Consider the following 27,406-nt stretch of genomic DNA (forward strand, 5'->3'; position numbering starts at 1 on the left):
GAAAACTTTACCAGGGACGATACTTCTCTCCTATCCTGTTCTCTTTTCCCCCTGTACAGTCTCTCCTCTCCCCTTCTCTCCTATCCTGTTCTCTTTTCCCCCTGTACAGTCTCTCCTCTCCCCTTCTCTCCTATCCTGTTCTCTTTTCCCCCTGTACAGTCTCTCCTCTCCCCTTCTCTCCTATCCTGTTCTCTTTTCCCCCTGTACAGTCTCTCCTCTCCTCTTCTCTCCTATCCTGTTCTCTTTTCCCCCTGTACAGTCTCCTCTCCCCTTCTCTCCTATCCTGTTCTCTTTTCCCCCTGTACAGTCTCTCCTCTCCCCTTCTCTCCTATCCTCTTCTCTTTTCCCCCTGTACAGTCTCTCCTCTCCTCTTCTCTCCTATCCTGTTCTCTTTTCCCCCTGTACAGTCTCTCCTCTCTCCTTCTCTCCTATCCTGTTCTCTTTTCCCCATGTACAGTCTCTCCTCTCCTCTCCCCTTCTCTGCTATCCTGTTCTCTTTTCCCCCTGTACAGTCTCTCCTATCCTCTCCCCTTCTCTGCTATCCTGTTCTCTTTTCCCCCTGTACAGTCTCTCCTATCCTCTCCCCTTCTCTGCTATCCTGTTCTCTTTCCCCCTGTACAGTCTCTCCTCTCCTCTCCCCTTCTCTGCTATCCTGTTCTCTTTTCCCCCTGTACAGTCTCTCCTCTCCTCTCCCCTTCTCTGCTATCCTGTTCTCTTTTCCCCCTGTACAGTCTCTCCTCTCCTCTCCCCTTCTCTGCTATCCTGTTCTCTTTTCCCCCTGTACAGTCTCTCCTCTCCTCTCCCCTTCTCTGCTATCCTGTTCTCTTTTCCCCCTGTACAGTCTCTCCTCTCCTCTTCTCTCCTATCCTGTTCTCTTTTCCCCCTGTACAGTCTCTCCTCTCCCCTTCTCTCCTATCCTGTTCTCTTTCCCCCTGTACAGTCTCTCCTCTCCTCTCCCCTTCTCTCCTATCCTGTTCTCTTTTCCCCCTGTACAGTCTCTCCTCTCCTCTCCCCTTCTCTCCTATCCTGTTCTCTTTTCCCCCTGTACAGTCTCTCCTCTCCCCTTCTCTCATATCCTGTTCTCTTTTCCCCCTGTACAGTCTCTCCTCTCCCCTTCTCTCCTATCCTGTTCTCTTTTCCCCCTGTACAGTCTCTCCTCTCCCCTTCTCTCCTATCCTGTTCTCTTTTCCCCCTGTACAGTCTCTCCTCTCCCCTTCTCTCCTATCCTGTTCTCTTTTCCCCCTGTACAGTCTCTCCTCTCCTCTCCTCTCCCCTTCTCTCCTATCCTGTTCTCTTTTCCCCCTGTACAGTCTCTCCTCTCCTCTTTTCCCCCTGTACAGTCTCTCCTCTCCTCTCCTCTCCTCTCCTCTCCTCTCCTCTCCTCTCCTCTCCTCTCCTCTCCTCTCCTCTCCTCTCCTCTCCTCTCCTCTCCTCTCCTCTCCTCTCCTCTCCTCTCCTCTCCTCTCCTCTCCTCTCCTCTCCTCTCCTCTCCTCTCCTCTCCTCTCCTCTCCTCTCCTCTCCTCCTCTCCTCTCCTATCCTATCCTGTTCTCTTTTCCCCCTGTACAGCCTCTCCTCTCCTCTCCTCTCCTCTCCTCTCCTCTCCTCTCCTCTCCTCTCCTCTCCTCTCCTCTCCTCTCCTCTCCTCTCCTCTCCTCTCCTCTCCTCTCCTCTCCTCTCCTCTCCTATCCTATCCTCTCCTATCCTATCCTGTTCTCTTTTCCCCCTGTACAGTCTCTCCTCTCCCCTTCTCTCCTATCCTGTTCTCTTTTCCCCCTGTACAGTCTCTCCTCTCCCCTTCTCTCCTATCCTGTTCTCTTTTCCCCCTGTACAGTCTCTCCTCTCCCCTTCTCTCCTATCCTGTTCTCTTTTCCCCCTGTACAGTCTCTCCTCTCCTCTCCCCTTCTCTCCTATCCTGTTCTCTTTTCCCCCTGTACAGTCTCTCCTCTCCTCTCCCCTTCTCTCCTATCCTGTTCTCTTTTCCCCCTGTACAGTCTCTCCTCTCCCCTTCTTTCCTCTCTTTTTCTCTTCTTCCCTCCTGACTATCCAGCATTAAATGTGGCTGTAACTCAATTGGATTTGATTCCCACTGGTGCTGAGGCGACCGTCATATCCACAACTGTAGGGAAATTAGCGCTGTAATCGTTAAATGGCGCAGGGCATTCATGGGGTGATGTGATTTAAGTTGGTGTCTGTGTGCATCTGTGTGTGTGTCTGCTAGTGTGGCTGTGTCTGTGTGGGTGTTGGTGTCTGATTTAAGTGTGTGTTTGTGTGTTTCTCTCTCTCTGTATGTGCCGCTATAACTCAGCATGTGTGAGACACGGCTTGTTCAAGAAGATTCCCGGCGCGCCGGCTGGTTCAATCAACTAATATCTATGAGATTGAGATGTTTCATCCTGACTTTCTCTAACTCGTACTGTAACAACCCAGTTCTTACAGTACATCTATTTATCTAGCCATCTGTATTCTCTTCTCTCTCATTCTTTATGCCTGTCACTTTCATGAGCTCTACTCATCCTACCCTCCTCCCATCCATTCTTTTCTGTGAAGGATCTATATATTTTTTTCTCTCCTGTGACTTTTTCTCTTTCCCACCGCACTTGGAGCATTTTTTGAAGCACTTTCTTCACACGTGTCTTGAGGTCAAATGAAAAGGCTGATGACGCCAGGCTAGTCTTTGTTCCTCATTTCCAAGGACTCCTCTGCCTGCCTCCTGAAGAGGGCCTTGGCGTCGAGGCCTACTCTGACGTGCCTGATAGAAATGATTTGTTTGGGTCCTCCCGCCAGCGTCCTTCAGTGTGCTCTTTCCAATTGTCACAAGCGCGCGCACACACACACACACACACACACACACACACACACACATATACACACATTTTCTCTTTATCCTTCCCAGGAATCAAAGAAAATAGTTTTAGTGTCAGAGTCAGAAGGATGATGAAAACATGTGGACCGTGATTAACATTGGGAGGCCTGGGTTCATGTAAGATTCAAATGAAAAGCTGGCGGACACTAGAGAGAGATCTCTCTCCCTATGTTCCTCTCTCTTTCTCTCTCTCCTCGCTTGAAAACGCTTTTGTGCACAGAACAGGGGTGAGGCTAATGGGAAAAATTAATTATGAATCTAAATCATTTTTCCTCTTCAGTTTGCCAGCAGAGAGAGGGATAAGGGGATGTCTTTGGCTGAAGGCGTGAGGGCGAGGCGACTGAAGAGGACCGTGTTCGCTGTCTTTTCTACGCTTGTCAATGTGTGTTTCACCGGGTCAAATCAACGCAAACTCAATCCACGAGCCCAGCCAATCAGGGCCTGATGTGAATGCTGATGCGCCTCGATGCAATATTGCCCTGCACTTAGATGAACAGAAAGAGACAGAAACAGAGAGAGAGATAATGAAAGAAAGAGGGAAAAGAAAGAAATTAGAGAGAAAAATCCCATATGAATCCCATAGTGACTTTCAGGCCACAAAGCAGAGCTTCTGTCTCCTGTTGTTTCACTTCCAATCAACGTCCTGTCAGTCAGTCCTGTCTCTCAGGATCAATTTGATTGATGTTATTGGCTACAGCCATAATTCTCATAGATCAACATTGGGCGATTTGACAGGAGGAGGTAACCTACTGTAATGGGAGCGATGACCTGGAGTAATGAAAATGGGTGAATGGTTTAGGAGGCACGTAAGCTTCCCTAATGTCATCACCTTTGAACTCTGGTACCACACCAACATGCATATATTTTTACCACCACTGAGATCCTGGAATCTACTGCTGTCAGATATCCGTTTGTCGTCGCTGCCATCCCTGTGCGTAATGATAGGCAGTCTGGCGCCCTCGAGCGCCAGAGAGGGAGAGCGGGAGCAGGCGCGGTCCCGCTGACCGTCAGGCTTTCATTACATGAAAAGCAAATTGTTGTTAATTCACTGGGCAGTTGATGCTTACATTCCTGCTGACTTTTGTTCCGAGATTACCTTAGCTACGGCGTAGATTTTTACTGCTATTTCAGATACAAACTCAGTAAAACAAGTCTTTAATACAAGGAAAATGCCTAAACATTTCAGCTGTTTAAAAGTATTGCTCTGCTATTACGATTTTTACTGTTGGCGCGTTGGCCTCAACAAGACAATTCTGTTTACACGGCCCTGCTTGGAGGAGGGCAACTGTCGGGGAAGTGCGTGCGGAACAGTTGCTCCCCTCCAAGCAGGGCCGTGTAAACAGAATTGTCTCGTTACAGTAAAAGGACTATTCTCATTGTTTATATTTGTATACCTCTCGCGAATCTCCTTCAACTCTCGTCACTGTAAAAACTCTCTTAATAAGAGTAGAAGTAGGAGTGCTTATCTAAGACCAGGTCCTTCCTGTCTGTATAATCTTAGTCATTATGATCAACAAGGCAAAACTGATCCTAGATCAGCACTCCTACTCTGAGACTCTTTGTGAATACGGCCCTGGTCTGAGCTTGGTTCACCCTGTGCCAGAACCATTGGCCACCTGTAGAGCCCATAGACAACAGATGGAGAGTTATGGGCTGGCCATGGCCTTAATACCTCTCTTTGGCTAAATGCACCTTAACCGGTCTGTAACAGTCTGTCTGCCAAAAAAAGACATCAAGTTGAGAGGAGAGGACAGGAGGGGAGAGGAGAGCAGAGCAGAGAGGTAAGGACAGGGTTGGAGAGGAGCAAAGTGGGGAGGAGAGAGAACGGTCTATTCAAGTTGAGAGACGGGCATGAGGGACTAAAATAATGTGATGTTACAAAACTGCCATGGTGGATAGTGCATGTTATTACCCATTTTTATTTTATTTTCTGTGTCTCTCCAGATCGGCCGTAATGGACATACTCTGAGAGGCATTATACAAACTGTGACTCTGCCGCTCTCTCCAACTCCCCCATCACATCACAATTTAGGAGTCCAGGAGTGGACAGATCCAAAAACAGCCCATAGGCTTCCCAAGGAACTATTTATCGTCAGATAACTACTTTCTCGCCGCATTTAGTGTGCGGCGGTTCAGCCTGGCGACCCGGACTACTCTGTTATGTTCGGTGGCTCTGACCTTCGCTGCTTCCCTGTTGCCTTCCAGTGTGTGGGAGTCAGAGACTGTCGCTATACAGGTGGAATTAAATGTGTTGGAAGGATAGAGCCGACACTTTTCCTTTTCACATTGACAAAGAATATTCTCACACACCATTTTTTTTTTACTGTTTATCCAAGGTTGTAATAGTGTTTGTCCAACCTCCAATCTAATGCCATGACAACAACCGCAGAGTGAGTGGGATGTGGCATTCTTCCCAAGGTGACCGCGCGGAGGAGGAGCCGCCTTCAGGCCATAGAAATATTAAACAGGTCATTAGAGTGGCGTCTGTCTCGGCCATCTTCTCCATAACCAATTGCCCTAGTTGGCTTACAGTAACACCACCCAATGGTGTGACGAAACCCCAGCGGTGGCCCAACCGATGACAACTATCTGGTCAGGGTCAAAACGTTGATGAACAGATCTATATTTCTACAGATCGACTGTATGTATCGGCCATGAAAGGCAAAACATTTTTTGTGTGTGTGTGCATGCGTGCGTGTGTGTGTGTGTGTGTGTGTGTGTCCTGTGCTGATAGCGTCACACTGCGCGGTGGCTGCACGTAATTTCTGGAGAGCAGTTCAATGCTAAATTAGCAGTTCAGAGCTAAATTAGCTAGCGCTCCTTAACCGAGAAACAAAAGCAAAATCCCTAGAACTGGAGCAATATGCCAGCATATGGTCAGTTTCAACAGCCAATCACATGTCTTTCAGCTTGGTGTTTAAGAGTCCCTGGAATATTGAACCCCATAGATTTCCTCCATTTAGGTCTGCGGAATGGAGAGTGAACAGTATCCATCCGTCTCTTGATTTTAAGAAATGCCAGAACAGGCCGAGAAAGCTATTTTCCTCTCTTCGTGTTTCAAACTCCTGTAGAGTTCAACAATCAATATCTCCACAGCGAACATTCAAAATCTTTTTTTTCGGGTCGTACATTGAAAACCACGGTATGGGTCATGAGTCCATTTTATTTTTGCCATTTTGCTATTTGTATATGTCATAGGAATACGTGCAGAATGGGATTGTATATTGTAGTGACTGTTGTAGTGTGTGGCTACAAAGTCACATAAAGATATTATTTTAGCACAGATGATTAATATGACTTACCTGGCTCTGCGTTTCCTTGATAAGAGACCTTGACTGAGCAAAGACATCATCTATTATTAAAGCTCCTCCTGGAATGAGGCTTAGATTAGCAACCCAGGCCTTCCGAAGTGGCACAGTGGTCTAAGGTACTGCATCACACTGCTAGCTGTGCCACTAGAGATTCTGGGTCCGAGTCCAGGCTCTGTCGCAACCGGCCGCGCCCGGGAGACACACGTGGCGGCGCACAATTGGCCTAGCGTCGTCTGGGTTAAGGGAGGGTTTGGCCGACAGGGATGTCCTTGTCCCATTGCGCACTAGCGACTCCTGTGGCGGGCTGGGTGCAGTGCGCGCTGAGAAAAAAAACGATGTATGTATACAATAGACTGAATATATTCCCTCCCTCCTTTCTTTATAATTATTTATTGTAGGAACTTTTCTGATATGCAAATGTAAGGTTTTCAAGAAAAATTTGACCAGGGAAATCAGGAAAAGAAATAGTGTTTTTATCTGAGCTAGCTTTTCTTACATGAGATGAAGCTAGGACACTGTTTCCTTTGGAAATGCCATCAAGGGCCATCAGTAATAATGAGGTAAAAGTGAGAGATGATGGCAGTGTTCACGACTTTCTGCCATTTCCCAGGATAAGTCACGCACCCACATGCACCCACACGCGTGCTCTCTGTTGACTGTTGACTTTGCAGTGGCTTATCAGAGTCCTCTCTCTCTCTCTCTCTCTCTCTCTCTCTCTCTCTCTCTCTCGGGGGATAAAAGCAGTGGTTGGGCTGGTGACACCACAGAGTTCAAAGGAGCTGTCTTCGGGTTTGATGTACTGTGTGAGGGAGGGAGGTGTTTTGAAGCTAGCTCTATACCCGACTGGTAGAATATGAGAGCCTGTTCAGAGGACTGTTAAAGTAATACACCATTAGTCAAATATGCCTTTCAGAGCACATTGATTATAGTCTAAATGTCTGGGGAAAGCACACCAAGGCCTGGTACCAAGGCTGTCCTAATTCATATTGATTTAGGGATGTCAGCAATGGTGGACACATACCGTGTTGGTTGAGGAGCTAGACTGGCGCAGCACAGGGTATAAACAGCCCACTGACTGATGCCAACTGTGTCTGGTAGAAGTCCTGATGGGCACACTTTCACCTCACCATGGGCTGGGCTGGTGATTGACAGATTGCTGAACCAATTCAGATCTGTCAACCGATTTGACTGGATTTTGATAGAAGGACCTATGTGGATTGCTCTAAAATGGAAAAGCGGTGTTTTGTCATACCCTTGACAATCTCAGTCACTTGACTTTCTGTCAGACTGTGACGGCTGGTCAACATGATGAAACGATTAATTCTGTCATTTGGTAAGTGGAATGGATGGTGTGGAATTGTTGAGGCAGTTTGGGGTAGTGATGTGCTATGTGATATTCAGACAGGTAAGGGAGGGTAGAAAGCTAGTTGCTCAGGCAAACAGACCGAGAGAAGGAGAGACAGAATGACAGACAGGCAGGCATACTGACAGACAGGCAGACGTTCCATTTTGATGACTTCCTCATTTTAGAACCAGTTCACCTTGCATTACCTTGATTTGGGAAGGCAATTAACAGCATCCCGTTTCCTCACCCTCCCAGACATAAAACTGCTCTCCTTGCACTTCTCTCTCTCTCTTTCTCCCTTAAAACAAGACCTCTGCATTCCACCTTTCTCAAAAAAATTTTTTTACCGTAAATGGATAGAAACACCTGTGGATCCTCATGAAAAACACTCCTTTTGAAGTTCTGGGTTGTTGGTGGATTGAGCTCTAATAAGCGTGGCCTCTCACTGTCATTATCCACAGAACACGATGCCATGGGAACGTAAAGAGGAACCATATCCCCAGGCAGCACACTCAAATTGGCAATTTCTTGCTCACAAATTACTTTCCGCTCCTCCGTGCGTGTCCTTCTATCACCACTTTTTTCCATCCCCTCCTCCTCTTCCCTCGCTCAAATAATACAAGTTTGGTATTGGTTTGTATTTATTTTCACGAGCACACCATTCTGGACCTCGTCCCCTTGATGTATGCTTTATTATTACGTTGCCGTAAGGGAGGGAGGTCTCAGAGCTGTAGTCAGGACGATGAGGAGGTGAGGGGAGGGGAGGGGAGAAGAGAGGGTGGCGGCCTTTTTGTGAACAGTGCTTTTTTCCCCCTGAGAACTTCAGAGAGCTAAGCACTTGACTTCCACCGGCATCCACCGCTTCAAAGTTCATCAACTTCTCTTACGCCACTTATCGATTGGGCCAGCCCGGTGATCCGGAGAAAAGGAAAAGAGAAGCGAAAGTCGGACTAGTTCACTTTAGCTTTGTGCAGTTGTCAACCTTTGTGCATTTGTCAACTTGAACCATGATATACTGTATTCTGAAGTGTCTTACCTTACTCACTACTACCGCACTGTCTTTCTCCTTCGGTTTAGACAGAATCCAAAGGAAAGATGTTGTGTTGATGCCTCTGCATATTAAATCCAATAAATCAGCATGTGGATTTTGGGATTCCAGTAGCATTTGTTTACGCAAATACAGTCATTTCAGGGAATTTACAGAAATTCTACCCTCACATATAGAATTTAGCCTCACTGGTCAACGGCCCCTTCCCTAGGGGTCCCCACTCACCAGTACACATACTGCTGATCCCTGATCTCCGTGTCCCTTATCACTGTCCATGACCACCAAGTCCCCTTGCAGCTTTGTTGTGCCTTCAGGGCTCTGGACCTCCCTCCCTAGCCTTGCCCCCTTCTCTCCATCCCCATGCCCATTAGTGGTTGATGGTCTGCCCACTCTGTCCAGCAGCCTGGTGCCCATTGTGCAAGTTGACCATGTTTAGAGGTACACTGATGAACAAACAGGCCAGGGAACCTGGGCCCCTGACCTGCCATCTCTCCAGCCTCCCCTGTGCCTGCTCTTTGCCCACTCTGACTGGCACTGCGAGGCAGCCATGGCCGCCTCCATGCTCCTGCGGGCAGAACGTGGCGGGCTCGGCCCACACAGAACTCCACAGAGATAACTAAAGCATGCCAGAGGGCAAATATACGCCAATCACATCAAAGGGAAGATATAACAAACACCTCAATTACCAGTTGGACTAAATATCATTACACCTAGTCATTGCCTTTAATACAAGGACTTATTACTGAATGATTATTGCTCTTAAATAAGCATGGCTGTTGTATATATCAGACAGAGCTCCATTGTGCCTTTCTCTTTCTCTCCTCATTGCTCCCCTATGAGGTCTAATGGGGGCATTTAAGCAGACCGAAACCAGGGTCAGCACCATAACTAGGGCCCAGGACCCCAGACCAGCCATTTAAATAGGCTGTTTGTGGCTATTTTACTCTCCCGGCATGAATCTTTCATGGAGATTTAACGTCTGTAGACTCTGGAGGCCTCTTGGCACAGGCCTTGCACACTCTCCTAATGATCTGATTGGAAGCAAAGTGGGTAAAGTTCTCTGCTGGAGAGAGGTAGAGACGAGCAGACAGGCAGGCAAACACATGCACGCACAAAGAGGCTGGCGAGCACTCACAGCACACATGCACACGCACACACACAGGTACACTCACACAGGTACACAGAGGAGAGTCCCCTCATAGTCGATCTTGAATCCTCAAATTGCTCATTAGGCTGTTTTATCCTTTTTACATGGACAGGAACACAAGATGCAGTAATTTGATATAAACGAATAGATTCTCTACGACAGGTAGTGTGTGTGTGTGTGTGTGTGTGTGTGTGTGTGTGTGTGTGTGTGTGTGTGTGTGTGTGTTAGAGAGAGAATACTCAGTGGAAGGACTGATTTAATGGTGTTTCAAAGTGATTTCTTTTTTTTTTTTTTTATGTGCAGAAATGTTCCACCCTGTTTTTGATTAATAAGGCGAATGATAATATTTCAAAGTAAGTACTCTAGGAATTGGACGGTGAAAACCAAGGACCATGTACTTTTAATTAGTTGTGCTTGTAAGAGATGGCAAAATGTTTCCATGGCAAGAAAAATCTATTATGTTCCAAGTATGCAATTACTGTAAACATAGCATTACGGCCAAAGGAGAAAGGTTTTCAACATTCTGTATTGAATACATGTTCTCTATTGACACCATTTGACAAGGTAAATTATTTCCAAGCACGCTGTGCATTTCCCAGCATCCCTTTTGTCAGATGCAGAGCCATCTCAACCATTAGAATTTCAATACATTTACCCAAACAAACATTGCGTCACACTCTTTTTATTCCATTGAATATATACCCGTATGACTCAAACAAATCGCTCCCTCTAATTGCCATTAGGGCTGTGTTCAGTTGTTCAGTAGTCAAGCCAAGTGGAACTAGCAGACAGCCGTTATTTCTATTTGAACTAGCTACTTTATAGCTCTCTGTATTATCCTGCTGTCCCTTGTCGTGGTGCCTCCTTTATTTTCGGCTTGTGATAACCGCCCGCAGGATTGTGCTGGGCGGCTGAGTTAGACCCCTCCGGTGGCCTTCAGGGTCCTGCTACAGTAGGCGAGCCGAGGAAATGGCTCCTCACTGATGTAGGAGCCAGTAGTAGTTGGTGAGGGGAGTGGGGAGAAGGAGGGGAAAGGTAGGGTGTGAAGAGCTGTGGAGCTGACGCGGTGCATTCTCTGCCAAGAGGTCCCCATCGGCTCCCCCTTTTCCGCCCCCTCTTCCTCCCCCTCCAGGTGATGACACAGCACCTCGTTAAGGCCTCATGTCTGGAGCTGCCACGCCAGGGTGGAGGGGTTATTTATTACCTATGATCCTCCCTGCCCTTCTCAGATTAAAGAGACACTTACCCGCTCGTGGCACAAACATAACAATTGCATTACACAACGTGTCTGGAGGGAAGGCGGACAGCAGCGAGCTCTTGGAGGCGCGCTATATGAATATTTATGGGGTCCCCTTCTTACTGTATGTGGTGTGAAATGATCCTTTTTTTCTGAAATTTTGTGGTCAACATTGAGCGGTATAATACTATTTTTTGGGGGATTGTTTAAAGGTGAAGTATTTTTGCAGGCATCCCAATTCTGATCTTTTTTCCACTAATTGGTCTTTTGACCAATCACATCAGATCTTTTTCAGAGCTGATCTGATTAGTCAAAAGACCAATTAGCCTGTGTAAACGCAGCCATAGAGACACACGCACAGACACATGGGAAGGAAGGGATTTGCATAAACACCGACGTACACACCCCTACTGTATTTAGGCTAGTATTATAACTGCATACCTAGTACTGTATTTGAACAAAAGGTTATTCAGAGTTATTCTGCTTCAGTGTTTATTGAGATGAAATGTGTGTGTGTGTGTGTGTGTGTGTGTGTGTGTGTGTACTGTATGTGTGTGCTTGCATGTGTCAGTAATAGTGTGCTACATATGTTTCAATGCGTTTTTTGGAGAAACAGACACATAAACAATGCACACACACACACACACACACACACACACACACACACACACACACACACACACACACACACACACACACACACATTGCTAGCGGCAAGAGACCGCAGTAGTACTGTGTCCCTTCTGCTCTCGCTATATGTAGCTGTCAGTAGGTGACAGACAAACAAGAGTTTATATGGACCATTTTTGGTCTTTTTTATCCCTGTATCGTTTGCTTCTGTTTAAGAAACGTTTTTCAACAGAATCGGCGGAATTAATACACCCCTGATCACACGTAAACGCATTTCACTTTCATAGCAGCCACGTTGTATTCCTCCTCTCCTCTATGCACTCTCCCCCTCTCACCTTTTCCCTTAATTTGTGGATTTCAATGCTGTATGTGACCAGGCCAAAAAACCTTTCTAATCCAAGCCATGTCATAACCGCTAAACACAGCCTACGTCTTTGTCCCCATATGAGCTAAAGTAACGTCCTAGTCAACATAGCTAATAGAGCTAATATGTTAGTAAACAAGCTACAATCATGCAGTGATGTTACAGTGATAGTCAGTAAGCAGTTTATTAATAAATTAATAAAACCAAAAGCTTACCTTGACTTGGAAGAGATCCAGTGTTGTGTTGGATAATCATAGCCAGCTAGCTAACATTGCATCCTTCTGTTTGAGCAGGGTGTTTTAGTAGGGTAAACTAGCTAGCTGCATTTGCTAGCTAGGTAAGTGAAACTGAAAGTGAAAAAATTTGCTTCATTTTTGAAGAAATTAATTTGTTGAAAACTGTTCAACTATTGTCTTTCTCTCTCTTTGAGTCAACTACTCACCAGATTTGTTGCACTGCAGTGCTAGCTCGCTGTAGCTTATGCTTTCAGTACTATATTAATTATCTGATCCTTTGATTGGGTGGACAACATGTCAGTTCATGCTGCAAGAGCGCTGATAGGTTGGAGGACGTCCTCAGGAAGGTGTCATAATGACTGTGTAAGTCTATATACGTTTTTATAAATTTTTGGTGACGTATAGTTTTCTCTCTCTGTTTCTGTGTCTCTGTCTGTCTAATCCACTGGAGGGTGTATTGCCCTGTGTGTGTTCAGTATGTGTGTGTGTGCTCAGTCTTCTACACTGTAGGGCCAGCTCTATAATTCTTAATGGTACTCTTTAGACACAGTGGGACTGTTAGGCTCCCGAGGGCCCCGTGGAGATAGAGGTTAACACGCCATCTGTGCTGGGACCCAGAGGAGGCCCTTGGCTTACACCTCGTTCAGTTTAACTACAATCCATCTCTTAGTAGAAGTGTAATGTTTATATACATCATCTTGAATGCAGTTTCCTTGTCACTCACAATGTGTGGTAGGGGTTTGGAGGAAGGGATTTTCCAGCTCTTAGTCCGTCAAAGTAAGTTATTGGTGAGAGTGAACCAGAGAGAGAGAGGGACAAATAGTGTATGAGAGAGAGAGATAAAATGAGAGAGAGAGAGATAAAACCATGGTAGAACCAGTATCAACCAGATAGAAAGATACACAGACAGACAGAGAGAGACGGATACTGCTCAAGTCAGGGTAGCTTGGCATTGGAGTCTTCAGAGATGAGTCCCTCTCATTGTGCACGGCCTTGTCAGGATTTGAATACTGTCTGTTCAGCACTTGAGTGTGATTAAAGCAAGTGACTTCTAAATGGCTGCCTTGCACACCGAGCTGTGATGGGTTGCTGTGTGTGTGTGTGTGTGTGTGTGAAGAAACACAATGAATCTCCATATTTCACACTCTTTTGTTTAACTATTTCAAGCTTCCAATAATGCACATGCACTGTTCCCCCCCCCCCCCCCCCCCATTCTCGCTTTTTCCCTCCAAATGAGGATGTATGGCTAGAAGCCCGAAACATGTCAGAGTGGCGATTGATACGGCTGGGAATTTTTCTCATCTCTTTTTTTGGCGGGGGGAATAATGCAGCATTCCCCCTGGGAGCAGTGGGGGTCCAAATGAGATGGGATGGGAACTGTACCATTCTTACCGGGAGGGAGAGCGGATGATGGTTTGATCGACAGCTTTGTAGGAGATGGAGGATTAAGACGTTGGATAGATGATTGCCTGACTGACGCCATCTTGTGTGCACCAGTGTAGAATATTCCTTCCTTTATTCATCCCCTGAGAACCCACTTGTTACTTCTCGTGTTCATCTCATGTACATGTATCTAGTTATCACATAGCAAGTGTTATTACGACATGGTGGAAATGTATAACTGACAATCTTGATGTCTCCTCCAGCAACATGCTCCAACCGACTGAGCATTCTGGACTGTATGTACTTGTACATGGACTGTGGCTCAAGCGCTCAGACCGTGGCCATTCACAGACCATTGCTTTTCATATCAAACAAGTCTACCTTGTTGCTGGGCAGAATGGTTTGAGGAAGGTATGGAGTAGACAGGAGAGCAGTGCAGGTTGGCATTACGCTTCACTATAATGTTCACCTCAGATATTGGGCTTGATGGTGAAGGCAAACCCCTCTTGAAGCATTAGACAATTGTAACTGCATGGAGGTGAGGTGGGAGCTATTTTAGCCCCCACAGTATCCTTATTCTCTTCCATATGAAAAATGTCTTGTTCACTCTCTATTCTCTGTTATCAGGGATGTAAAAAATGGTGTCACTGTGCGTGTCCTTATTCGGCAATCAGTATGCATATACCTTGGATTTACAGGAACATGATTTTTAAGGAATGCAGTGCCATTAAAGGGTTGATAACCTTCAAAAGTGTGATCTGGAAAGCTTTCTGTCAGTTTCCTATGCTATATTAATAATATTCCTGATTCCTGTCTTTCTGTCAGTTTCCTATGCTATATTAATAATATTCCTGATTCCTGTCTTTCTGTCAGTTTCCTATGCTATATTAATAATATTCCTGATTCCTGTCTCTCTGTCAGTTTCCTATGCTATATTAATAATATTCCTGATTCCTGTCTCTCTGTCAGTTTCCTATGCTATATTAATAATATTCCTGATTCCTGTCTTTCTGTCAGTTTCCTATGCTATATTAATAATATTCCTGATTCCTGTCTCTCTGTCAGTTTCCTATGCTATATTAATAATATTCCTGATTCCTGTCTCTCTGTCAGTTTCCTATGCTATATTAATAATATTCCTGATTCCTGTCTTTCTGTCAGCAATAGCAGGTGTTTACACGAGTGTCAGTACCTTCTGCTCCCTAAAAAAGCTCCTCTTCCCTCACTGACTCCTGGATGGCTGTTAGTTCAGTTTTTCCCTCTTTAATCAGTCTATGCGTCTTCCCTCACTCCCGCCTTCCATCTTCTCTCTCTCACCTTACTGCTTTCACGCCGAATACTGCCGGATGTACCATGCTGTACGTTTTCCTTCCTTTCCTAAACTCTTACCCTCTGCCAAATAAGTAGTTTTACTTAGCCATCCTGCTAATTGATTTAGCCCTCTCTCCATCGTTCCATACAGGCTAACTCTCTGTAGTTGGGTACTGAATGCCTGTCAAATGTTTTCCCTCTTTCAGTCTTTGCGATGCGGAGGGATTTATAATTCAAGAGTAGGCACTTTGAAGGGTCTCACATAACCATGGAGGTATCGATTAAATATCATTGTGACGAGGACCCTCACTGTGCTGGCTAAGCGGGAGATCTGCCATAGTTAGGCATCCGGAAAAGGCGACAAAGCGTTGCGGCTTGCCAGTCGAAGCCCGGGCTTTCTCTCTCTACCTCTTTTGGGTGGCAGACTGTACACATGTTGGTCCCTGCACAGCTTGCGATGCCATGTGTTCGATAACGTGTTTGTTATGCACCAGCTCAGTGATCCAATCCACGCTGGAAGCACCATTTGGATTTCTAAGAATTACATTCAACGCAGTTGATACATTTCCAACGTGATGCACTGCTTCTCCAATCAAAAATAAAAGCTCTCTTTAGTCCAAATATGCTTGATACAGTTTTCCTAATCTCTTTGTGTGTAATGGGATGTAAACTCAGCAAAAAAAGAAACGTCACTTTTTCAGGACCCTGTCTTTAAAAGAACATTTATAAAAATCCAAGTAACTTCACAGATCTTCATTGTAAAGGGTTTAAACACTGTTTCCCATGCTTGTTCAATGAGCCATAAACAATTAATGAACATGCACCTGTGGAACGGTCGTTAAGACACTAACAGCTTACCAGAGGGTAGGCAATTAAGGTCACAGTTGTGAAAACTTAGGACACTAAATAGGTCTTTCTACTGACCCTGAAAAACACCAAAAGTGTGTGAACGTGCCTTAGGCATGCTGCAAGGAGGCATGAGGACTGCAGATGTGGCCAGGGCAATAAATTGCAATGTCCGTACTGTGAAATGCCTAAGACAGAGCTACAGGGAGACAGGATGGACAGCTTATCGTCCTCGCAGTGACAGACCAAGTGTAACAACATCTGCAAAGGATCGATACATCCAAACATCACACCTGCGGGACAGGTACAGGATGGCAACAACAACTGCCCGAGTTACCCCAGGAACGCACAATCCCTCCATCAGTGCTCAGACTGTCACAATAGGCTGAGAGAGGCTGGACTGAGGGCTTGCAGGCCTGTTGTAAGGCAGGTCCTCACCAGACATCACCGGCAACAACGTCGCCTATGGGCACAAACCCACCATCGCTGGACCAGACATAACTGGCAAAGTGCTCTTCACTGACAAGTCGCGGTTTTCTCTCACCAGGGATGATGGTCAGATTCCGCGTTTATCGACGAAGGAATGAGCATTACACCGAGGCCTGTACTCTGGAGCAGGATCGATTTGGAGGTATCAGGTCCGTCCGGGCGGTGTGTCACGGCATCATCGTACTGAGCTTGTTGTCATTGCAGTCAATCTCAACTCTGTGCGTTACAGGGAGGAGATCCTCCTCCCTCATGTGGTACCCTTTGTGCAGGCTCACCCTGACATGACCCTCCAGCATGACAATGCCATACTGCTTGTTCTGTGCGTGATTTCCTGCAAGACAGGAATGTCAGTGTTCTGCCATGGCGAGCGAAGAGCCCGGATCTCAATCCCAATGAGCACGTCCGGTACCTGTTGGATCGGAGGGCGAGGGCTAGGGCCATTCCCCCCAGAAATGTCTGGGAACTTGCAGGTGCCTTGGTGGAAGAGTGGGTTAACATCTCACAGCAAGAACTGGCAAATATGGTGCAGTCCATGAGGAGGAGATGCACTGCAGTACTCAATGCAGCTGGTGGCCACACCAGACACTGACTGTTACTTTTGATTTTGACCGTCCCCTTTGTTCCATTTCTGTTAGTCACATGTCTGTGGAACTTATTCAGTTTATGTCTCAGTTGTTGAATCTTGTTATGTTCATACAAATATTTACACATAAGTTTATCTAAAAATGAACGCAATTGACAGTGAGAGTTGATGTGAGTATTTTGTGAGTATTTTGAGTGAAGCATTAGGAATGAATACATTTGGATACATGATCCAAAATCGGATAATATATGGATGACTTTATATAGCAACATTCTATATTGGATCCAGTAAAAAAAGTTTGCTGCTAAGCTGTGTGTTAAAACCCTGCTACAGGGGTACATAGGCTATGTTCAGAGCTGCTGTTGCGTGTCCGTTCTAACACAACAGACCTGGTCTATATTAATGATCACCAAGCTCCCAATCCACTCCATATAGTGCATGACATTACAGGCTCTCTCAATACAAACGTTCAAGCTTGTTTTTCTGCTAGCATTATTTTGTGCCGTGATGATTAATAATTCATAATAAGGATAAGGTATGAATCACCTTGGAGAGTGCACAAACACATATGCTCCACTTTTACCAATAATGTGTGGGTGCCCGTACCTTCACAGTTTTTTTTTGTGCAAATAGGTGATTATTAAGAAGGTGGCAAATCGAGAGCTTGGGACTATACGTTTCTATCTACAACTGAGTTACTGACTTAACCTTGTTCTGTTCAATGTTCTCTACCTAAATAGTACTCTAAATACCCCCAATTCATGTTGTTAAGTCTAAAAGAATACACCATTCAAACTAATGAGGGTTTGGAACTTTAAAGCCAATTCTCTCAGAATCTTCCTTTTGCAGATGGCACCTTGTAGTCACAAGCTCTCAATGTTGTCTCTGCAGCCGCAACAGCACAGCAGACTGTTGATTGGTGCGTACTGGAACAAATTGAAGAAAAGGTGTATATAGTCATTGGGACTGAGGCTGTCCTAATATGGACAATCATATCATTTTGCTTTAAGGACATTTTTCAGTGCCAGCCTTAGTTCAGGAACAACCATAGGGTTAAAGGTCCCGTTGTCACCTTCTCTTCATGTGCCCTGCTCCATTACAGAAGCCTGTTTTTCCTCCCAGCATGCCAATGCTGTCTGTCAAGTGCTGAGTAAAGACAGGCCAGTGTGTCCCCAGCTGAGAAACCGTGCTGAGCTGATAGGCTGAAGTGGACCAGCAGCCAGTTTATTAATGGCTGCCCTTTATTTTCATCTGGTCCAGGGGTGGTGGTTTACACACTAGGGGCTCGTTGTATTTACTGCTGGTCAATACTCTGCTCTTTTAACCCTTTTGAGAGGAGAGGGTAGTTGTGACCTAGAGTATGGTATCCATTTTAGGCCACCCTCAGCCTCTAACCTCAACCCCTTTTTGTGTCAATCGTCAAGCCTCCTTGAGGCTGAGGGTGTCCTAAAATGGACCCCATACCAGGCTTGGCATGTCCACGGTGTGTTTGTGGCTGCTTATCTACACCTAGCTGCTTATCTACCGCTGATTTTGGTTCGAAAACCTAAAGTCTTTCAGCGCCTTTCGTCAAATGATCAGACAGTGAGTTTTCTCATTAATGTAAGGAAAACAAATGTCTCTGTAATGATTTTCTTTGCTCACCGTTTTGTTGTATTTGCTACGATCAAAACCGGTGATACTGCATCTTTCCCAGGAGATTGTGATAAATCTGTTTGGTGGTAGCATATTCACTGAAGCGCTCTAAGCCATCTTGTTTTTCATGTCGAGTGTTGTCGTGCGAAAATCCTCGAGAGTCATGTTGGAAAGTGCAAATTGCATCCTGATAAATGTGTGATTCATTTTTATCACTGGCTGCTATTGAACTGCTTTGCCCAACAACCAGCCAATTAATGAGCCAAAGAGCAGTTACGACAGGCGCCGTATGTCTAGCGTATTTACCCCTGGCAACAGTTCGCCCCCATCCATTTGCTCTCCTAGAAAGGTTGCCTGGGTGGAAGCGTGCTAGGGCTGTAGTGGGTGCTATCGATTGGTGTGGTCTCTGATTGTGTGTGTGTGTGTGTGTGTGTGTGTGTGTGTGTGTGTGTGTGTGTGTGTGTGTGTGTGTGTGTGTGTGTGTGTAGCTGCTGCTGCTGCTGCTGCTGCTGCTGATGATCATGGCATGTGATCCTGGCGGTCTCTGACCCTGGTCATCTCACGCCACCCTACTGATCACAACATTGTCAGGGGATATAATCATACAGGCCGGTGTCCTCCTCCTCCCCGCTGGTGTGGAACCATCAGTAATTATCTCCGTGTTGTATCTACAGTCTGTGTGGAGCATCACATCCAGCTGGCTGCTAGAGCCACTGGGGGAACAGTGCGGAGTAAGACTCAGGGAGGGGGGCTTTGAGTGATGCCTGTACGTTCCAGTAAACAAGTGGAACGCTCTCTAATCTTGCTGCGTTAACTCGAAATATATTTGATACGAGGATTCAGCGCCCAACTACTTTTGAGGAATTATCTGAGTGAACACGTTATCTATTATTCTGTACATTTGACAATCTCTGTGTAGATTACTCTGCCACTGGACCTGAATATTACAATTGAAATGATATCAGAAAACACAGCATCTGGCAAGTTTGCATTATTCTGGGATATTTCCTGCTGCCGTTTCTCATTCTGTACAGATTGCATTCTGCAATCTCTACACACTCAGTTATTCTGTGCTTTAACTTCAGAGCTTCCCCAGTCCAGATAAGGCTAACACAGAGTCCAAACGTTTACAAAACCCCAGCGTTTTATGTCAAAGTCATTTTTTCCATTCCACTTTCTATCCCTGGTGAGTAGAGCCAGACTAGCATTTAGAAAAAAGTATATTTCAACTGAAACCCGAATCCTTTGCTCTGAAAAAAAAGAATTTTTGTCTGGTAATGTAAACTTTAGTGTCCTCTCTTGCACCCAACACCTAGGCTCGTCTTTCTGGCCCTGCCTGAAGAGTTATTGCCTTGCAAACAAATTGGCACCATCAATATCCTTGATTCTAATCTCCAAATCATGTCTCAAGCTAGTCCCTTACTTTCACTGGATGCGGACCTGCATAAATTATTGGCGTTAATATCGGCAAAATCTCTAGGCGAGAAAGCTTCTTTTGAAACGATGCCCACTCAAATTGGCTGGCACGACTATTCCGCAAAGGCTCAACAATGACACTGAGTGTGCACCTGTGGTGATTGTCGCATCCCTGTGTGTGTGTGTGTGTGGATGGGTGAGCAAGCGTTTGTGTACGTGTGTGTGTGTAAACCTGCATTAGGCCACCAAGCAGGATGTTGTTGTTTCTGCCTGTTTCTACCATTCACTCTGCTCTCATGGTCACTGAAAGCCCGACCTTCACTGATGCAAGCCGCGCTGACTCCATTACTGCTGTAACTCACCAGCCCAGGTAGCTCCAGCTCGGCTCTCAGCCTTTCTTCAACCTTGACCCCTTTTGTCACCAGTTGCTAGTGCTTTTCGATCTGAAGAATGTCTTCCCTCTCTGTTACGGAGGCTGTAGCTGTTATATGTGAGAACACTCTCTCATAGACTCATTTGTGCACCAAATTTGAGAGAAATAAGTTTTTTGTGCACATGAAACATTTCTGAGATCTTTTATTTCAGCTCATGAAACATGGCACCGACGCTTTACATGTTGCGGTTTATATGTTGGGTCAGTATATGTTGCACGTGTGTCTTGGGCTTAGATGGATGCTGCTATCCTGTTCTCAATTAACCTCTGGAGACTACCACAGACTCATTCAGTATTCACGATGTAAATCACATCATATTACCACGCCGCCTCTGAAAAAAAGACTTTTCCTGGTGTGTCAGTCCACCAAATCAAAATCTGACATGCTGGGGTGGTGTGGTGGTTAGCTCATTTCCTCAGTGGGAGATTTACAGGAAGTAGGATTTCTGCTTTTGTTTCAATATTTACATTTATGGCAGTGGGCTTAAGTGTCCCTTTTTGTGTTTTTAGGATCGATTCATATTCAGATGCTATCATATGCTACTAATATTCTTATCCTCGTTGATAGTACACTATATTTCACTGCAGAAAAAAAAGCTATGACAGGTGATTTATACTGGAGGTCTGCAACATAGTTTCCAGAAAGTCCAGTAAAAGCTCAGCCACAGCCACACAGGAGCACGAACTTGCATAGCCTTCACTCACAACATCAAAACAAAATGTACGTATTAACAAATAAACTCTCGAAGTTTATCGCCTCCGAGAGAAGAGAAATCAAACGAGAACATTGCCTGAAACATTGCCTCGCCTGCTGTCAGTATCTGCCTAGTCATGAATTTATGCATTCAATTTGATGCATTGGCGCTTCCAGCCATCGTCATTCAATTGGGCTCCTGAGTGGCACAGCGGTCTAAGTCACTGCATCCTCAGTGCGAGAGGCATCACTTTAGTCCCTGGTTCGAATCCAGGCTGAATCACATCCGGCCGTGTTTGGGAGTGCCATAGGGTGGCGCACAATTGGCCCAGCTTCGTCCGGGTTTGGCCTGGGTAGGCCATCATTTGTAAATAAGAATTTGTTCTTAACTGGCTTGCCTAGTTAAATAAATAAACAAATCCAAATGTTTTGTTCTGTAGATACCAATCTACCCTAAACCCCTTAATTTTACACTGCCTAAAATGCAGAAAACTTGGTTACTTTTGTTGTTGGCATAACACAATTAAATCACTTTGACCATATCGGTCAGTGGGAAAAAAACATGATTATTTTTAATTTAGGAGATCTTGGAAGGTTTTTGGAAGGAGAATGGCGATCCACCTTGTTTTCAATTTGATTTAACAGGGTTAGTTGGGGGTATTGTCAATGGCATTGTTTACCTGTGTGGTTTATGTGTGATAATTGCATGTCTGTCTTAAATCCACAACAAAACAATAATCCATCATTGACATTGCTGCAGGCCACCATTCCAGTTTAATTAAGGCTGTTGTTGTGAATCAGGTGGTTTGCCATCAGTTTAGTGACTGACCTGTGTTCTTAACCCTGTTTTTGTGTTTCAGATGATGAAGTTTGCCTGGGACAACTACAAAAGCTTCGCCTGGGGCAGGAACGAGCTACGGCCCCTGACCAGGAATGGCCACATTGGGAACATGTTTGGTGAGTGGTGTTTTGTGGCCCCAGGCTAAAAGGCCCCATAGGCCCCCACAGGTTACTGGGGAGCTGCTCGCGAAGGTCTTAGTCTTTGTCAAAAACAGTCATGTTACACACAAATGGTCTGCAGTCATGGACACACAATTGTCTGTGGGCCTTAGTCGACCTCTAGGTCAAAGAGTTTTCATTAATGCCAATCGCTCAAAGATGAAGATGCTCTCAATGTGGAAGGTATTTTTCGCTCGTCAACATTTTAGAGGCATGCAGGCATCCCCTGGCTACCATTATTTCAGAATCTTTGTTGTGTTGCATATGGTTGTACTGTAGTTGGAAAAGGCTATAAGCTTCCTGACTAGCAGTGCATGTTATGTGCATTTCCCACCTGTCGGTGTATATGAACCCCCCTGTCAGAATGGTTCTTTACCATCGGACGGTGACCTGCCCCGGCAGCCTTTACACCACGTTGTCATTGTGTGGGCATTAATCGGACATGGTACGGTACCAGAAGATTCCTCAGGTACCTAATGACACACACACACACACACACACACACACACACACACACACACACACACACACACACACACACACACACACACATACACACACACACACACATCTGAGCCACAGGATATCCGGTGATAAAGCTCTTATTAAAAGTGGGATCATCTTTTAATGAGGATTGGGTTGGTGGGCCTTTGTCTGACACGCCTGACTTCCTCCACATCCTGTCTACTGGGATTGTGGAGTATTGAGGCCATTATGGGAAACAATGCTCACCTTTCTCTCAGCGGTTTGATGGCATCTCTTCTCTGTCTCTCATCATGTAGTAGTAATACGATAATGTGTCTTCCCGAATAGAAAATACATGTAAATGTGAATTGTACTGTAGTATTCATGTAAATGCCATACATTATGCAAATAGGGTGATTACTCAGCCTTCTCTCTTCCCCATGTGTTGGAATGAAGAACTACAGAAGAGACCTTATCCAACCTCTGCATGATGTCTGGTTGCATTTCATAGCCCTGCAAATGTCAGATTTTAATTTGATCAGTCTGGAGAACTTTCCTGCAACACAGGACATTTAAAACCTGTAGTGTATTGGAGGTTTTGTTAGGCTTCTAAAGTTTGTCATTTCTGCTCAGAAAGTTTAGACTTGATTTTCCCTTACAACCCCTGTCAAAATGTTCATTAATCATAATCCGCATAATCATTCACATTTCTGTTTGCTGCCCGATTATTTTCCACCAGGAGCAAACTGGCTCAACTTAAGATCTTACGTCTGTAAGTAACGTATGGGTTACCATTATGATCATTCTGGTAAGGAACCCGTATGGCAGCTGCCTGAAAGATCCTTTAAAGAAATATCTATACATTCAGCAGCTGTGTAGACCCTCTGTAACGTATGGGAAAATCTAACATCTTCTAAATAGTATTGACATTTCTGCTCTACCTAAGTACACAGTACCACTAAAGTACCATTACGCGGGGAAATGTAGAAATAACACAGACAGCTGCTCTTAGAGGTTAGAGGTCACCAAACTCCTACTGGTGTTTATCTTTTAATTGCTTCCTTTTTCCGAGTAACGTAATTAGCCTCTGTGAAATAAGTATCCCCCTATACTGATCAGCTAGATATTTGCAGGGAAGATAGCTGTGGAAATCGGTAATCAGTACATTCGTCTCTCAAAATTGTCTCTATTCTTTCAAATCTCTGGGAAAAGAGATCGGCTTACTACTTCAACCCGATATCGCTAATCCCACTAAGCAAATGAACTTCCATTCCGTTGGAAATCTGACATGGTTTTCTCTCTCCACGCTCCGTTTGCTAATACCGAGGAACATGTGGGGAGGGAAGAGAGGCGAGAGGTTGTGCTGTGGGTGACTGTCACACTGTGCTGGAGGAGTGCTACGTTGAAGGAAGCCAGGTGTGAAATTGGATGCTGTGTTCTTTTAATTTAATCCCATGAGTAAACAGAGACTGGGTGAGATTGGCTCCTCGGTTAGCCTACTTGTCACAAGCATGTTATAAATATGCTGAAAGTCACTGAAACATCCCTCCTGCTCTCTCTCTCACTCCAGACTCAGTCAACGCCCCTGAACGAGAGGTAGAACCCATCTGCTGCTGCCTCTCTTCTCTCGCCATCCTCTTTCTCTGCAACCTCCTATTTTATTCTCTCTTTTCCTTCTCTCTTTGTGAGTTGTGGTTTAAGACGTCACGCTTTCCCCTCTTTGCCCACGAAAAGGTTGTTGTGCTGCTGGACAACTACACAGAGAGAATACTGAAGCGTTCACATTATTTTCACGAGTAATGGCCCAGTAGAACCCTAAAGTGCTGAAGGCTCTTGTGTTTATGTGTGGGAGTGAACTTCACGTGGGAGTTTACAGAACATTGAGTTGTTCTGACCAACTACACCTCATTTGCAACTTTTTAAAAGCATTTAATCATTATAATTCCACATTAACATTTTTTTGCAAGACCCACACATATTTGCTATGACAGGAACCAGGTGAGAACAATTCATACCACTCACATTTGTTGATTATGATTATTATACACTTGTAAGTACAATTTTATGTTGTTCCAATGCTCATTTTGAAAAATATAGGGAAGGATAAGTGGCAGCATAATCTCTAACTCCTAGTTGTATCATAGGTTGCTCTGATGTAAAAAATAAAAAAGTAAAGTTGAATCATGAATGTGATATATCACATTGTTGAATGCTGAAACAATTGTCGTAGGTGGACAAGCTTAAAGCAGTGTTTACGTAGACCTTCTGATTGATCCTTAAGAGTCTATTGATTCTTCTGGGAAGGCTTGCCACTAGATGTTGGAACATTCCTGCGGGGACTTGCTTCCTTTCAGCCACAAGAGCATTAGTGATCTAGGGCACTGGTGTTGGGTGAATAGACCTGGCTCGCAGTTGGCATTCAAATTCATCCTAAAGGTGTTCGATGGGGTTGAGGTCAGGGCTCTGTGCAGGCCAGTCAAGTTCTTCCACACCTATCTCAACAAACTATTTCTGAAAATACCTAAATTTGTGCACGGGGGCATTGTCATGCTGAAACAGGAAAGGGCCTTCCCAAAACTGTTGCCACAAAGTAGCACAGAATCGTCTAGAATGTAATTGTATGCTGTAGCGTTAAGATTTCCCTTCACTGGAACTAAGGGGCCTAGCCTGAACCATGAAAAACAGCCCCAGACCATTATTCCTCCTCCACCAACCTTTACAGTTGGCACTATGCATTGAGGCAGGTAGCGTTCTCCTGGCACCTGCCAAACTCAGATTCGTCTGTTGGGCTGCCAGATGGTAAAGCAGGATTCATCAGTCCAGAGAACGCGTTTCCACTGCTCCAAAGTCCAATGGCGTCCTCCAGCCGACGCTTGGCATTGTGCATGGTGATCTTAGGCTTGTGTGCGGCCATGGAAACCCATTTCGTGAAGCTCCCGATAAAAGATTTTATACTCCTGACAGCAATGGGTGTGGCTGAAATAGACAAATCCACACATTTGAAGGGCTGCCCAGAGTCTTTTGTATGTATAGTGCATCTGTTGTTTTGCATGGGCTGCAACTCCATCCACCGCATCTGCCTATATTGTCCTTCCGTGTCTGCGGTGGGAAGTGGAAGAGCTACAGCTCTATTTGTTAGACCAGGTCTCCTCACGAAAACGTCTGTAGCGGCCGGACGGTTTGGCCTACAAAACTAATATGACCCCTCTATGGAAAGGTAAGACCCTCACAAACACGATGGTGTTATCCATGGTATGGCCACCCCCCCCCAATGGCTTAGACATTTAGAGGTTAAACGACAGATTTCGCTTAGCATAGACAACAAAAAATGCGAGCAGATCTTATTCTAGATTGACAGCTGGCCATCTTAATTGGCTATCACTTTCAAGTCACGTTTCATTTGGTCTCTGAGACTCAGATGGTTCTTTGTTAGTATTGTTATATTTGACAGACATCTATTTACTCAGCTTTCTATTTACACAGACAAGGCTAATTGGACAACAAGTCTTCTAAATGTGTCATGGCCGGATGCTTAGAGAAATGAAATGAGTGCTGTTGATATGCCGAGTACAATCGAGGACGGATGTTAACATACTCAAAGATGACACATTGAAACTGGATGTTTTATGGAATTGAAATCCCTGTGACAGCATGGAAGGTTGGTTTCATCTTTAATGTGGCATGAGAAATGTTGTTCTTCATGTAATGCCTTTGACTGGTAAAGGAGAGACATAATGTGTCACACTGGCAGATTAGCTTGTGTGTGTTTTTTTGTGGTTTTACTGTCCTTGTGGGGACCAGAAGTCCTCACAAAGATCGTAAAACAAGGAACATTCAGACAAGTGCGGGCATTTTGCTGGTCCCCACAAGGACAAATGCTATTTTAGGTTTAGGGGTTAGGGTTACAATTAGGGTTAGGGTAGCCCTTTCCTGCAGTCGAATGACCAAAGTGCGCTCTAGTGGCCAAATTGGTGGAATGTTATTAATATTTTTCATAATTTCATTTTTTATTTGTATTTTTATTTATTTCACCTTTATTTAACCAGGTAGGCTAGTTGAGAACACCTTTATTTAACCAGGTAGGCTAGTTGAGAACACCTTTATTTAACCAGGTAGGCTAGTTGAGAACAGGTTCTCATTTGCAACTGCGACCTGGCCAAGATAAAGCATAGCAGTGTGAACAGACAACAACACAGAGTTACACATGGAGTAAACAATTAACAAGTTAATAACACAGTAGAAAAATATATACATTGTGTGCAAAAGGCATGAGGAGGTAGGCAAATAATTACAATTTTGCAGATTAACACTGGAGTGATAAATGATCAGATGATAATGTACAGGTAGAGATATTGGTGTGCAAAAGAGCAGAAAAGTAAATAAATATAAACAGTATGGGGAAGAGGTAGGTAAAATTGGGTGGGCTATTTACCGATAGACTGTGTACAGCTGCAGCGATCGGTTAGCTGCTCAGATAGCAGATGTTTGAAGTTGGTGAGGGAGATAAAAGTCTCCAACTTCAGCGATTTTTGCAATTCGTTCCAGTCACAGGCAGCTGAGAACTGGAACGAAAGGCGGCCAAATGAGGTGTTGGCTTTAGGGATGATCAGTGAGATACACCTGCTGGAGCGCGTGCTACGGGTGGGTGTTGCCATTGTGACCAGTGAACTGGGATAAGGCGGAGCTTTACCTGGCATGGACTTGTAGATGACCTGGAGCCAGTGGGTCTGGCGACGAATATGTAGCGAGGGCCAGCCGACTAGAGCATACAGGTCGCAGTGGTGGGTGGTATAAGGTGCTTTAGTAACAAAACGGATGGCACTGTGATAAACTGCATCCAGTTTGCTGAGTAGAGTATTGGAAGCCATTTTGTAGATGACATCGCCGAAGTCGAGGATCGGTAGGATAGTCAGTTTTACTAGGGTAAGTTTGGCGGCGTGAGTGAAGGAGGCTTTGTTGCGAAATAGAA

General features: G+C 45.0%; 1 protein-coding gene across 2 annotated transcripts in view; it reads left to right on the top strand.

Moving 5' to 3' along the window:
• LOC109909789 (mannosyl-oligosaccharide 1,2-alpha-mannosidase IA-like) overlaps window positions 1-27,406 on the top strand; it is a 199,021-nt gene that overhangs the window by 72,373 nt on the left and 99,242 nt on the right. For both annotated transcript variants that reach the window (XM_020508814.2, XM_020508824.2), the window contains exon 2: window positions 21,834-21,930. In XM_020508814.2, the coding sequence (XP_020364403.1) occupies window positions 21,834-21,930 (97 nt within the window). The remainder of the gene's footprint in view (window positions 1-21,833; window positions 21,931-27,406) is intronic.

The sequence above is a fragment of the Oncorhynchus kisutch genome, linkage group LG2 (genome assembly GCF_002021735.2).
Source record: "Oncorhynchus kisutch isolate 150728-3 linkage group LG2, Okis_V2, whole genome shotgun sequence".
NCBI classification, from domain to species: domain Eukaryota; kingdom Metazoa; phylum Chordata; class Actinopteri; order Salmoniformes; family Salmonidae; genus Oncorhynchus; species Oncorhynchus kisutch.